Source organism: Miscanthus floridulus, chromosome 12 (assembly GCF_019320115.1).
Source record: "Miscanthus floridulus cultivar M001 chromosome 12, ASM1932011v1, whole genome shotgun sequence".
In the NCBI taxonomy this organism is placed as follows: domain Eukaryota; kingdom Viridiplantae; phylum Streptophyta; class Magnoliopsida; order Poales; family Poaceae; genus Miscanthus; species Miscanthus floridulus.
Window position 1 is genome coordinate 24655278 of NC_089591.1, and position 14979 is coordinate 24670256.

The 14979-nt window shown below is 53.4% G+C and overlaps 1 protein-coding gene across 3 annotated transcripts in view; it reads left to right on the plus strand.

Moving 5' to 3' along the window:
- Positions 1–14979, plus strand: part of LOC136497654 (prolyl 4-hydroxylase 1) — a 30521-nt gene that overhangs the window by 14509 nt on the left and 1033 nt on the right. For 2 of the 3 annotated variants that reach the window (XR_010769375.1, XM_066493494.1), the window contains exons 5-10: positions 2–76; positions 8381–8455; positions 14343–14413; positions 14492–14543; positions 14649–14738; positions 14844–14936. Coding sequence is in view for 2 of the 3 variants with exons in the window: in XM_066493494.1 (XP_066349591.1) it covers positions 2–76; positions 8381–8455; positions 14343–14413; positions 14492–14543; positions 14649–14738; positions 14844–14936 (456 nt within the window). In the remaining variant the exon portion in view is untranslated. The remainder of the gene's footprint in view (position 1; positions 77–8380; positions 8456–14342; positions 14414–14491; positions 14544–14648; positions 14739–14843; positions 14937–14979) is intronic. The other variant, XM_066493495.1, reaches the window with a different exon arrangement.

Below are 14979 nucleotides of genomic sequence, written 5' to 3' on the forward strand. Positions count from 1 at the left end.
GGAGTGTGATTACCTAATGGCAATTGCTAGACCAAGACTGCAAATGTCCACTGTAGTGGATGTTGCGACTGGAAAGGTATGTTGGTTGGGTTCTAATTCTTAGCATCTTGCTTTTGGCTTTTGTTAGAGTGCGCAACAGATCCAACCTAGCTCGCTAGGTTCCAAAAGACCCTAGGCGCTAAGCTACTTCCTAGCGCCTAGATGGACTAAAGTAGAATAAACATTATTAAGCATTTGCCTAGCGCCTAGATGGACTAAACATAGATTAAACATGATTAAGGGTTCGTTTGGTTGAGCGGTGGCTTTTGGAAAAAGTAGCTGTGAGGTTGTGTGTTGTTGAAAAGCTGCTGTGGGTCATGGGCTGTGCGGTGTCTGGAAGCCGTTTTGTTGAACAACGATTGCTTGTGGAAAAGCTTCTCTCACTTAAGAGCGGACCCTACATGTCATGGACAATAAACTAGGGGGATGGCACCGCTCACCCGATGGAGGTGGCCGCGCCCGCCTGTCGGGGCTGACCGCACCACCATGCCCGCCAGCCGGGGTTGGCCTGGGGCTGCGGGGAGGCATGGGGGCGGCAGCTGGCCGCGGAGCTGAGGCGTGGGGGCGGCAGGTAGAGCTCGCGTTGATGGGCGGCAGTGGAGCGGGACGCCGGCGAGGTCGCTGGGCAGTGCGGATGGAAGTCGCGACGTTGTGGAGGAGAAGACGTCGTGGACGGGAAAGAAGGGGAAAAGAACGAACCGGTATCTACATAACAAATGGCAGGTGGGTAATTTTCACGAAAAGTTGGTAAAAGCAGGGGAAGGTGAACTATGCTTTTGGTTGTGGCTTAGGGTGGTCCCCTTTGGTTGGCTTTTGGCTTTTGGGGAAGCCAAGGCAGGTTGAAAAGCCCAACCAAAGGGGACATAAGCGTTTGTGATTTTTTATTTATTTTTCCAGCAACACATATTGCTCATTAGATGCCCAACTTCGATCTTAGAAGAAATTGTAACACATTCAGGCAATTTTGATTCCAATTTCTTGCAAACTTGCAAAGCATTGGTGAAGGGACTTGTAATTTTGATCCCTTCACGTCTAGCTCTTCTGCGTGCTTTCTTTCCCGGCCAGCCAGTCACACATAGCCCACTAAGCCAGCCAGGCTGCCGCTTTTTCGCGTTTCTACACCGCTTAAGCACTGCCTCACACATACGCACACCGCCTAGACGTGTCCAGAGTTTTATTGGACGCCTAGGCCTTAGACTTGACACTGGGGTCTGTTTTCAGGTTTAACAGAGAGGAAACGTAAGTGAAATTTGGCTTTTTAGAACCATGGCTATACACAAAAGCTAGGGCCACAATAGGCCTTGTCCACAATAGCCCACAACATACCAAGGCCTCGGGCCTAACCTAATGGAGCCGGTGCCACAGTCCACCGTAGCCCACAACATACCGGCCTGAGGCCTCACTCAACTCAAACTGATAGGTGAGGGCTGCCCCCAGCTTATATGTTGTACTCCTTCACCCTCAATTTCCCATGAGGGACTAAACCTAACACCTTTCAATATTGATTGTGTTATGACCGGCGTCCACTACTCCAGTCGCCAACCCACGACTGGCTAAGGTGGCGCTAGCTGTTAGGGGCCTAATAGCCCAAATTATCCCTTTGATTTGCTATTTCTTCAAATAGAATTTTTATTCATTAAATATAGGACATAGATGGTTGTTTAGGGAGGATCAATATCCTGTAAATAGTGATTGAAGGAATTAAGCAAAGCAACGATTTTGTTGCTAGGCTTCCTCTGAAACCCTCTCGACTCTCTTCCTCGCCGCTGGCGCTGTGACCACCACGGCGTCAACTCGCCGCCGCTTGCCTAAGCCTCGTCCTCCCCTCTTACATCCCTACAACCTCCGCAGTAATTCTAGAAGGATCTCTGATCCTATCAATCTGGTATCGGCTATGTCAGGTTTCGTCACGGGCACCGTTCCACCCACTTCGTTGTTGTCGACCACTTCTACACCGCCGACTGCGGCCTCTGCGTCCGTGCCCGATCCTATGGCCAAGGCCATCTCGAACCTGGCACGCACCGTCGTTGATCTCTCCGCCTGCCTTACCCGCATCGAGTCCAACCCACCGCTGCCACCATCGCCTGCTGCCACCCTTCCATTGATCTTCCCCTATTGATTACCGGGTTACGGCACGACGGCCCTGTCGATGCCGGACGTTTCGCCCACCACCCTTCCCTCTGCCTCCGCCCCACTGCCCATCCACCAAATCCGCATGCCCTCTTCTCAATCACTGATCCCCTCCTATGCCATGGCTTCGGCGGCCGCCCCCGCATTCACTGCGGGCGCTCCAGTCTTAAGCATCGAAACGGTCTCCACAGTGGCCGCCAACGGCGGTGCCCCCGTCCTTGGTGGGCCGAGCCACCACTACTTATAGGGCATAGGGTCCTCCCACGGGATGGGTGTGAACGGCTAATTCTTCTATGGCGTCATCCCCCAATACCCGTTCGGCGATCCACACCCTGACGCGTCGCCGTACCTTAGCGTTCCGGAGCCGTCTGCCCTCGGTGCAGGGCCAGGCATGGCCCCTCCTTGCTTCTACAAGCTCGAGTTCTCCACCTACGACGGCTCCGAGGATCCCCTAAACTGGCTCAACCATTGTGAGTAGTTTTTCCGGGGCCAGCGCACCCTTGTTTCGGACTGCGTCTGGATCACCTCCTACCATCTGGTCAGCGCGGCCTAGACTTGGTATTATGCGCTGGAACAAGACGAGGCCATGCACCTCGCGCGAGCCTTCGAGCGTCGCGCTATGGCCATGACGCCGACTCTGGTTCAGCGCGTCGCTCGGCCACCGCAGCGCCCGGGCCTCTCGGTGCCGCCTCGTCCAGCCGGGGGCTCCTCGGCCGCTCCTGGCGCTCTACCGGCTCTAGCTCGTCCCTTCCGTCGCCTCACGCCGGTGGAGCTGGAGCGCCGCCGCCATGGGCTCTGCTACAATTGCGACGAGCCCTATTTCTGCGGTCTCCAGAGTTGGCCGACTATCTCGACGATGATGTGCCCGCGGTAGTTGTGGCTCTTGCTGTGTTCCCAGAGGAGACAGCCGACCCCACAATGGTTGTCAACGCTGCACCGCCGCCAATCGTCTTCCTCCATGCCATTGCGGCATACGCACGGAGGACACGATGCACTTACATGTCTACATCCACGGCCACCATCTCCTCGCGCTCCTCGACTCGGCTCTACGCACAACTTCATCAATGCCGGGGTTATGCGCCAGCTTCAGTTGTCTACATCCGCCTACCCCAACATGCTCATCGTGGTGGCTAATGGCAATCGTGCCTCTTGTGAAGGGGTCACCCGCAATGTCGCCATGGCCATCGGCACCGAGGAATTCTCCATCGGCTATTTTGGCATCAAGCTCGGCGGTTTCGACGTCATCCTCGGTGTCGACTTCCTTCGCATGCTGGGTCCCATCCTTTGGGCTTTGAGGACCTGTGCATGGCCTTCACGTGGGGATCGTGCTGCATCCTCTGGAAGGGCATTGGCTCTCCCGCGACAACATTCAGGAGCCAGCGGCCCGCACGGTTGCTGCGGCACCCACCCACCTGCTACTGGATCGCCTGCTGCACCAGGTCGTCGACGTGTTCGAGGAGCCGCGTGGCCAACCCTTGGCACGGCCCTACGACCACCGCATCCACTTGCTGCCGGGGACTGCACTGGTCAAGGTTCGGCCCTATCGCTACCCGCAGATCCAGAGGGACCAGCTTGAGCGCCAGTGCGACGCCATGCTCACCCAGGGCATTATTCGGCGGAGCACATCGGCATTCTCTGCCCGTGTCCTCTTGGTGCGGAAGGCCGATAATACCTAGCGTTTCTGCATTGACTACCACGCCCTCAACGACAAGACGTTGAAGTACAAGTTCTCGATCCCGGTGGTTGATGAGCTCCTCGATGAGCTCCATGGCGCACGATTCTTCACCAAGCTCGACCTCCGCTCGGGCTACCACCAGGTGCGATGCACCCGACGGACGCTGAGAAGACGGCGTTCCGCACGCATCACGGCCACTTCGAGTTCCTCGTGATGCCGTTCGGCCTCTCCAACGCGCCGGCGACCTTCCAGGTGCTCATGAACGACGTGCTCTACCTGTTCTTGCGTAGGTTCGTCCTTGTATTTTTAGATGGCATATTGATCTACAGCTCGTCGTGGGCCGAACATCTACAACACGTCCACCTTGTCCTCGACGCGCTCCGGGCGCACTAGTTCCACCTCAAGTGGTCGAAGTGCTCCTTGGGTCGCTTACCTTGGCCACGTCATCTCCGCGGACGGCGTTGCCATGGACAACATGGTGGATGTCGTCGCTTCATGGCCAACACCATGCTCGGCGCGTGGTCTGTGTGGATTTCTCGGACTCGTTGGCTACTACTGCAAGTTCATCCGCAACTTCGGCACCAATGTGGCGCCCCTCACCCGGCTCTTGCGAAAAGACGCCTTCTCCTGGTTAGAGGAGGCCGAGGCCGCATTCTAGGCGCTGAAGCGCCCCTTGTCCACGAGGTTGGTTCTCCAAATGCCCATCTTCGACAAGCCGTTCATCGTCGACTGTGACGCGTCCGGCGCGGGGTTCGGCGCCGCCCTCCATCAAGACGGGGGACCCCTCGCTTTCTTCAGCTGGCCATTCGCTGCTGGCCACCTCAAACTGGCGGCCAACGAACTGGAGTTGATCGGCCTTGTGCAGCCCGTCCGCCATTGGCGCCCGTACCTGTGGGGTCGCTGCTTCCTCGTGCACACCGGTCACATCAGCCTGAAGTTCTTGCTCGACCAGCGCCTCTCCACCGTGCCGCAACATCAGTGGATCAGCAAGCTGTTCGGCTTCGACTTCGCCGTGGAATATTGCCCAGGGCAGTTGAACACGGTGGTTGACGCTCTGTCCCGCCGTGACTCCGACGCTTTGGCGAACGCCCTCTCGCCCTCATTCCGCTTCCTCGACGACATCCGTGTCGCCACCGCGACCGTCGCAGATAACCACCGCCTCCTCCAGCAGCTCCAGGATGGCGAGCTCGGCGAGCCCTGGCGCGCAACAGTTGCCTCCTGCTTCATGGGTCATTGAAAGGATCTAGCAAGTGGCCTAGAAGGTGGGGGGTGAATTCGCCTTTTTCTGAAATTTAACAAACTTCGAGCAAACTGTTAGACTGCAGAACCTCCGGGAATTTACGTGGAGGTTCCAGGCCACGGAGCCTCCGGGATCAGAGTACAAATTCGATCTTCTACGGAATATAACAAATGGAAATCAGATCTAATGTGATACCAGCCTTCCTGGGGAGTATGTTGACCTATCCAAACCAGTGGTTGCACCTAGTTGTTGGGGAAATCGTAGATCGAGACGAAACCCTAGAAATCAATTAAAATCACAAGTAATAGCAACAACAACCACAATCACAAGAGGCACGAGGATTTATCCCGTGGTTCAACTCGCCACGAAGGCTTGTCTACGTCCACGTTGTTGAGGTTAGCCACGAAGGCTATGGAGTCTCTTTCAAATCGCGCCTCGTCTCCAACCTATCACAAAGGCAATAGGTTAGAGGGTTCCACTAAGTCACAAAGGGTAATACAAACGTCCCGCTGCTCAACCACAAAGGATTGGGAGCTCCCGGGTGACCCCTAGCCAGCTAGGAGTCAAGCTCCAAGAGTAATGAACACATGAAGCGGCTAGGGCTAAAGCAAGTGCACAAGAATGGAGATGGATCTTCTCGAGCTTTCTCACACTCTCTAGTGCCAAATACCTCAAGGAGTCACCAAGATTTGAGCAAGGGAGTTGGGAACACCAAACTAGGAGACAGAGAGAGCTTCAGTTCGAAAATGAGTGAGGTAGAAGATGACTGTTGGGGGTGAGAGAAGGTATAAATACCTCCCTCAACACCCATAAAACTGTCAGCCCAGACAGGGCTCGGAGCCTCCACATATACATGCGGAGGTTCCGCGCAGGCCAGCAAGGATAAGAGTTTAGCTTGGTTGGCTTTTTGTGGCTGGGATAATTTGATATGTAGATGGAGTTTTGAGCACTTGGTTCCACCCAACGCACTATTAGTATCCCCTTGATAGGACGGCTTGTCCTATAACTCAATTTCAAAATATAAAATAAATTAAACTTTGATCCTTGAGCCTTAGAACGCCATTCTTTTGAGTTGGGGGGGGGGGGTCTCCTCCTTTATTTCTTTGCATCCACGGCTAATGATAAGCTGTCAAACACTTAGAGAAGCCAGTAGTCCTTTAATTATGTTGTCAACATCATCAAAACCCATTTAGGGCTTCATTGCACTTACAGTCGCGCATTTACATCGCAACGCACGGGGAGCTGCACCACCAGGCCCTTGTCGTGGCTCACGCGGCCGACCATGAGGTGTTTAGAAGATGCTACATTGCCTTCGGGGTGGCTTCTTCATCCCCGATGACCGCGCCCTGGTGCAGGACTTTGTGCGTGCCTGCAGCACCTGCCAGCGGAACAAGACCGAGGCCTTGCAGCCGGCGGGTTTGCTCCAGCCCCTCGACGTACCATCCCAGGTGTGGGCCGACATCTCAATGAACTTCGTCAAGGGCCTGCCCAAAGTCCATGGCAAATCCATCATCCTCACGGTGGTCAATCGCTTCTCCAAATATGCTCACCTCATCGCCGTCGCCACCCCTACACCGCCACGTCCGTCGCCCGTGCCTTCTTCGAGGGAATTGTTCGTCTGCACGGTTTTCCCTCCATCGTCAGCGACTGACCCGGTCTTCACGGGCCACGTGTGGCGCGACCTCTTCAAGATGGCCGGCGTCACCTTGCGCATGAGCACGACCTTCCACCTGTAGACGTTTGGCCTGTCCGAAGTGGTGAACAAGGTGCTCGCCATGTACCTACGCTGCGTTACCGGCGATCGGCCCCGTGCATGGATCGATTGGCTGCCATGGGCGGAGTATTGCTACAACACGTCGTTCCACTCCGTCCTGTGCACCACTCCGTTCGAGGTGGTCTATGGTCGGCCGCCCCTGCCCCTGCTGCCGTACACGGCCGGGACTGCTAGGACCGACAAGGTCGACGCCTCCTCCGCGAGCGCGATGACTTCCTCGTTGAAGCCTACGAGCGCCTTCTTCAAGCCCAGCAGCTGTCCAAGAAGTACTACGACGCCTCCCACCGCGACTTGGAGTTCAATGTGGGGGATTGGGTGTGGTTGCGCCTTCTTCACCGCACGGCGCAGTCACTCGAACCTCGGGACAAAGGGAAGCTTGGCCCCCGCTATGTCGATCTGTTCCAGGTGTTGGACATATCGGCCACGTCACCTATCGACTCCAGCTGCTGGAAGGCGCTCGCCTCCATGATGTCTTCCATGTGGGACTGCTCAAGCCCCACCACTACGGCCCACACTGGACGGCCGTCTTCTACCAGCACCCGAGCATGCCATCCGCGCCCAACTTCGGCGAGGCGCCTGGCATGTCCTCATCCAGTGGCACGGCATGTCCAGCGACGACGCTACCTGGAGCCGCTCCAAGCGTTCAAGGATCTCTACACCGATTTTTAGCTTGAGGATGAGCTGTTTGCAGAAGCAGGGAGAGATGTTATGACCGGCGTCCACTACTCCACGCGCTGGCCCATGAGTGGCTAAGGTGGCGCTAGCCATTAGGGGGCTAATAGCCCAAATTATCCCTTTGATTTGCTATTTCATCAAATAGAATATTTATTCCTTAAATATAGGATCTCATAGATGGCTGTTTAAGGAGGATAAATATCCTGTAAACAGTGATTGAAGGAATTAAGCAAAGCAACAATTTTGTTGCTAGGCTTCCTCTGAAGCCCTCTCGACTCTCTTCCTTGCCGCCGGCGCCATGACCACCACGGCGCCAACTCGCTGCCGCCTGCCTAAGCCTCGTCGTCCCCTCTTCCATCCCTACAACCTTGGCAGTAATTCCGTTAGGATCTCTGATCCTAGCAATATGTATTTTATTTTTAGTTTAAGATTTTTTCATTGTAGTGGGTTATTTGGCAAACTTTTGGTTTTATCGTTTAACTACCTCTCCTTTATTGTGCAAGTATGTATTAATAAGAAATATTATAACAAGATATGTCTTCATTTTCTTAGAACAAGCTTGATATATGCTTCTTCAATTTTTGGCCCACATAAGTAGAGCCATGCTATCATGTACTATTTTTTTAAGACAGAAAGCAGGTTCTCTAGATCTTATTTTTAACATGTTCTTCTGTATGGCATTTTTATATGTTTCAGAAAACATCAATGATTAGGCTGCAAGTATTTTTGGGAATCTGTGCCCCGTTAGATTTATTCTCTGTAGCTGTGGGTATCTGAAAATCCACGCTAGGTCATGCATTTCTTGTGTTTTCTGTATTTATGATGTCACTGGTCCTATGTTCTCCAGGGTGTAAAAAGTGATGTTCGGACGAGTTCTGGTATGTTTGTGAATTCTGAAGAAAGAAAATCTCCAGTCATTCAGGTCATTTTTCCATACTTTATTCTAGGTTTGTAAATATGAAATACTTCTTTGATCTATAAATACTCAACTAATGTCCCCTTGATCTCCTTGTGCTGTGACAATGAACTTTTATAAGATTAAGACATTCCTTTGTGTTGCCTAACCTGGTTTTTAATCTTTTCTGTTTCTCGTTCCCTATTAGTTATCATTCTACGACAGTGACACAGAAGAGTGCATGTTGGAGGAACTTGAGCTATTGCGTAGGAAGTAGGAGTGCGAGGTGGGTGGACGAGGTCTAATCGCCCGGCAGTGAGGCTGGCAGGGAACTTGCACGCAAGAGCAGAGGAGCGGGAGAGATGGAACTCGATCTCTAGCTAACCCTTTCATTAACCAAATGTTTGTGCCTTATAGCCCAACAATCCTAAATGCCAGCTCACAAACTCATACAAAGCCTACACAATCTAACAAACTAATCTTAATCCCTTCCTGAGAAGTCGGAGGCCGCTGGTCACCGCGTGGTGACCGCACGCTGGGCACGTCCTGGCCCACGCCGTGCGACGGCTTAGCCATGGCTGTGCTTTTTCTCTGATACACCGTGTCTACCATAACATCTCTCCCTCCCTCGACAAACAGCTCATCCTCGAGCTGGAACGAGGGATGAGCCATGCAGAATGCTTCGATCGGCTCCCAGATGGCCTTGGCTGTTGGCTGGCCTGCCCACTAGATCAGCATGTGCCACACGCTTGGAGTTGGACGCAACGGGCATGTGGCAGCACCTGAAGAGACTACCCATGCTGCATTGGAGGCAGTGGTGGTGGAGCAGTTGGCAGAGTCCCGTGGAACGGTTTCATGACCTCGATGTAGGCAACTGTAAGCTGTAGGCGATGGCACCCACGCGCTCAAGCACCTGGAACGACCAGGCGTACTTAGGCCCCATCTTGCCCCAAGTGTCGGGTACCAGGGACTGGACTGGTCGATGATGGAAGGAGACAGAGCCAGACCCAATCGCCGATGTCAAACTCTGGTTCGCAATGGTGGTTGTCATAGTGCTGCTTGGTGTAGGCTTGAGCTTGTCATCGTTTGCGAACGTCGGCGAGGAAGGTGTCGCGATCCTACAAGAGATTGTCCACCATGGGCGTCCACGTGCCGAGTTGGCTGTGTACGGAAGTAGCATAGGAGGGGGCCGCACATACACCACTTTAAACGGGGACACGTAGAGCGCCAAGTGGAAAGATGTGTTATAGCATTGCTCAGCCTAGGGAAGCCAATCTTGCTCGGCGTGCGAGCGGTTGCCGGTGATGTAGCGGAGGTACATGGCGATGGTCTTGTTGATGGCCTCAGATTGGCCTTCCGTCTGGGGGTGGAAGGCGGTGCTCATCCCGAGCTTGACGCTGACACACTTGAAGTGGTCCCTCCAGACATTTCCTGTGAACACGGGGTCGCTGTTCCAGACGATGGATGCGGGGAACCCGTGGAGGTGCACAATGTCGTTGACGAAACGCCCGGGCAATGGATGGTGTCCTGTAGGGGTGGCCCAAGGAGATGAAGGGAGCATACTTCGAGAAGCGGTCGACCACCGTCAAGATGACACTCTTCGCGTCTACCTTCGGTAGCCCTTCCATGAAATCAATCGAGATGTCAGCCCAAACATGCTGAGGGAATGTACAACACTTGTAGAAGTCCCGCTGGGTGGAGCGATGCCGTCTTGTTGCACTGGCAGATGGTGCAGGCGCGCATGAAGTCGCACATGAGTGCGCGGTCGTTGTCGATGGCGAAGTTGGCGCGGAGACACTAAAGGGTTTTTTGAATCCCTTCGTGGCTAGGTGGTGTGTGCCTACCAGAGCACCATCTGGAGCAGAGCGGACCGGGGCGAAATGAAGATGCGAGACCCCCGTAGGATCAAGCCATCCTCAACGTGCCACGGGAGCCCACGTGACATGTTGATGGTGTCGTGGAGCGTCTAAAGCATCGAGTCTGCCTCGAGCTCCGCACGGAGGTCGACAAAGTGCTGGAACGAGTGCCTAGACAAGGCTGCCAAGTGAAGCTCGTCGGTGCCGCGCCTGGAGATCGTTTGCCACAGTGTTCTAGCGCCCTGGCTGGTATTCCACGGTGAAATCAAATCCGAAGAGCTAGCTGATCCACTAGTCTTGTGGTACCATGGAGAGATGTTGGTCGAGCATGAATTTCAGCGCAAAGTGGTTGTTGCGAACGATGAAGGGCCAGCCCTGGAGGTACGGCCGCCAATGGCGAATGGCCTGGACCAAGCCGATGAGTTCACGCTCATAGGCCGCCACCTTTAGGTGAAGAGGTGAGGGGTCCGGTGCCCTGGTGAAGAACGGCGCCAAAGTCGGTGTCTGACATGTCGCAGTCGAAGGTGAAGGGCTTGGCGAAGTTCGGCAGGTGAAGGACGAGGGCAGTAGAAAGGGCCTCCTTTAGTGCCAGGAATGCCGTTGTGGCCGCGCCCGTCAACTGGTAGCCGTCTTTCTTTAGGAGCTGCGTGACAGGCCTCCATCGTCTTGAAGTCTTGTATGAAGCGGCAATTGTATCCCGTCAAGCCGAGGAAGGTGAGCGCGGATCGCGGCTGTGGCCAGGTAGCGACTGCTTCCACTTTGTTGCTGTTCATGGCAATATAGGCTGCCGAAATGATGTGGCCCATGTTGGCCACCGAGGATGTGGCGAAAGTGCACTTGGAGCGCTTCTCACGTAGCTGGTTGGCGCGGAGTATATCGAGGACGATGCAAAGATGCTACAGGTGTTCTGACCACGACAAACTATAAATTAAGATGTCGTCGAAGAAGACCAAAACACACATAGAAACGATCGGAGGACGGTGTTCATCAAGCTTTGGAATGTCGCCGACGCGTTGGTGAGGCTGAACGACTGCACCACAAATTCAAAGTGGTGCAATCGTTTAGCCTGCGGAAGGCTGTCTTCTCGACGTTATTGGGATGCGCCCGCACTTGATGGTAGTCGGCGCGCAAGTCAAACTAGGTGAAGAAGCGTGCGCCGTGAAATTCGTCGATGAGCTCTTCCACCACCAGGATTGGAAACTTGTCCTTGATCGTGCGCTCGTTAAGGGCACGATAATCCACGCAGAAGCGCTTGGAGGCATTGGGCTTCTTGACGAGCAGGATCGGTCTTGAGAACGGGGACGTGCTGTGGCAGATGACCCCTTTTCCACCATGCTGGCGCATTGGGCCTCCAACTCATCCTTTTCGAGCTGGGGCTAGCGGGATGGTCGGACCACCATTGGCGTTGTGTTAGGAAGGTGACTGTGATGGCTGGATGAAGGCCGGACGGTGCGGTGAAGACGTCGCCAAATGACACGAGTAGGCTCTCCAACATGGTGGGTTTGGCGCCGCATACAAAGTGGAGGTGGGTGGGAGGTGTGACATTGCTCTGTGGTGAGCCTAGACGCTGCGTGAGACGATGCGGCGGCCTTGGCGCCAGAAAGCTAGGCATAAGTCGTCTAAGTCCCAGAGGATGGGTCCCATCATGCTAGGAAGGAGACGCCGAGGACCATGTCGTAGCAGTCGAGTGGGATGTCGTAGCAGTCCATGGTGAAGTCCTTGTTGTTGATGCGTATGGAGACGTCGCGAGCGAGGCCGTGGCAAGCCACGCAATCGCCATTGGCCACTACCACGTGGGCACCTTCGCTGGAGTGGAATTGCAGGGCTGTGCAGCATGCCACGGTGCTACTGACGAAGTTGTGGGTCTTCCCGGAGTCCAAGAGGATGACGGAGTCTTGATTGCTGACAGAGAGGCGTAACTGCATCATGTCTTTTGTACGAATGCTGGCAATGGCGTGGAGGGACATGACCGGTGCTCAGTGTCCTCTGGATTTGATGCAACGTCGTCATCAAAGTCTGTCACCACCAAGTAGAAGAGGCGCTGGATGGATGCCCTGGCGCGCCGGAGGACGTTGCGGGCGTTCACCATGAGCGGCGGCAGAAGCAGAGGGCGCATTACGCCGTTCAAATGCGCGGGCCAAGCTCATGGCGCGCTGGAGATCTTGCAGATTGTGGAGCTCTACGTCGATGTGGATATGGTCCAGCTGACCCCCGGTGAAGAGTTGGGCCTGCTAGTATGGCGTCAGGCGGCCACCATGAGCCATTCGTTCTTGGAAGGCCTCTTGGAGGTGTCGACTGAGGAGCCAAACGGAAGCCACACAAGATCCGCCAAGTGATTTGTGCGGAGCGGCAGCCCAAAGCGTTGATGGCACAACACCTTGAAATCGTCCCTGTCCGGGGCACCAACATCGTGCTCCTGGACCTAGTATCATTGTTGAGCACTCCCGGTTATGTGGAACAAAGCCAGCCACACTTTGTCCACGGAAGAACTGCTCGCAGCGATTCAACCAACCTAGCGGATCATCTTTGCCATCAAATGTTGGGAAGGAGAGCTTGTGGAGCTCCACGTCGATGTGGATATGGTCCAGCAGACCCCTGGTGAAGAGTTGGGCCTGCTGGTATGGCGTCAGGTGGCCACCATGAGCCATTCGTTCTTGGAAGGCCTCTTGGAGGTGTCGACGGAGGAGCCAAACGGAAGCCGCACAAGATCCGCCAAGTGATTTGTGCAGAGCGGCAGCCCAAAGCGTTGATGGCACAACACCTTGAAATCGTCCCACTCCGGGGCACCAACATCGTGCTCCAGGACTTAGTATCATTGTTGAGCACTGCTGGTTATGTGGAACGAAGCCTTAGTGGATCATCTTTGCCATCAAATGTTGGGAAGGAGAGCTTGTGGAATCGTGAGACACCCGCACATGCTGGATCAGCCATCTCGTAAGACAGTGGGGGTGGCATGTGCATCGCCAACGCCATGGAGGGAATGGGTGAAGGTGGATGTGGAAATGGAATCTGATGGATGGGCATAGGCGTGGAGCGCAACGGCGGTTGGCCTTGAGCCATCGTGTGGACGATCATGACCAGGGCCGATGGCGGCAACGATGCAATGCCCCCATGGCCCAGCATGTCGTATGGCAGAAGCTGCTGCGTCGTGGGCGGCGGCGGCGGCCGGCCTTCGACGTTGGCGACACAGGTGGCAAAGTCCCCCATTTGGCGCTGCAACCCGTAGATTGCCATCGTGAGAGCTTTAAGGGCAAATGCAGTGCACCGTGGTCATTGTGGGTCTTGTGGTGATGATCTGCATGGTGGTGGCGGGTGGAATGGTGGTGGCCGGTGGTGGAGCGGTGGAGCTGGTCGTGGCGGTAGCGAGGCTGCGACGCCGTGCTTGGCGTCGAGGCAGGGAACGTCCAGCGAACCCTTTGATTAACCAAATGTTTGTGCCTTATAGGCTATAGCCCAATCCTAACAACCAGCTAACAAAGTCATGCAAAGCCTAAACAATCTAACAAGATAATCTTAATCGCTACTATGCTAGCTTGGCACTAATAAGGTATCAATGCACCTTACTAGAAGCAATCATGATACTATTATACACAACTAATCAGTTTATATCCTAATCTTCTGTTATGTGAAGATACAACAGGGGCACTCTCAAAATTTACTTATGATATATTTTTATTTAAATGCATGTTGCTCCTGAGCATAGTAATTGCATATCATATAGATATAGTGTTCAAGACACATCAGATTTAATTATGTGCCTGTAATCTTATCATATGCACGATGCAAAGCTTAGTTCAGCATTGTATTAGTGCATTCAAGCCCAGCAGTTTCCATGGCTCCTGAATTATTGATTATTACAATATCATGTATTCAAAATATGTTTATTGTGTTTAATTCTGTTTTTATGTTGTGTGCTATCTTGTTCACCATCTATTAGTGGCAATAGTTTGGATATCTAACCTGTATCACAGAACTAGATCCAAGTCCTAAACACTACAATTTTACCTTAGCAGCTCTATTGAAGACTGTTCTGTGAACACTTGCTTTCCCTTGTGTAGGCTATAGAGAAGCGAATATCTGTGTTCTCTCAAATACCTAAAGAAAATGGGGAGCTCATTCAAGTATTGAGGTACTTGATGAAATTAAGACAGTAATTCTGTATTTTTTTTACTTGACTATTTTTGTGAGCTAACTTTAATAATTGCAGGTATGAAGCTAGTCAGTATTATAGACCACATCATGATTACTTTTCTGACACTGTAAGTTGAACATCTCTAAGGCAAGTCTCAGGCTTCTAGATTTACGATTGACCTGACCGTCCTTGTTATCAATTGCACAACTCAATATGATTTGTACGCCTTTAGTTTAACCTGAAGCGTGGAGGGCAGCGTGTTGCTACAATGCTTATGTATTTGACAGATGGTGTTGAAGGTGGTGAAACTCACTTTCTGCAGGTTAGCTGATACTTTATCAAGTTAACTTGTTATCAAATCATATACTGTACATTCCATGCCATTTGTGGGAGCCTGATACTTCGGCGGCTGTTATCTCTGTCCCAGGCAGGAGATGGAGAGTGCAGCTGTGGAGGAAACGTGGTCAAAGGATTGTGTGTTAAGCCAAACAAAGGGGACGCTGTTCTCTTTTGGAGCATGGTGAGTTAATTCTCTCTAGTTTGATATCCTGATCAGAATGCAG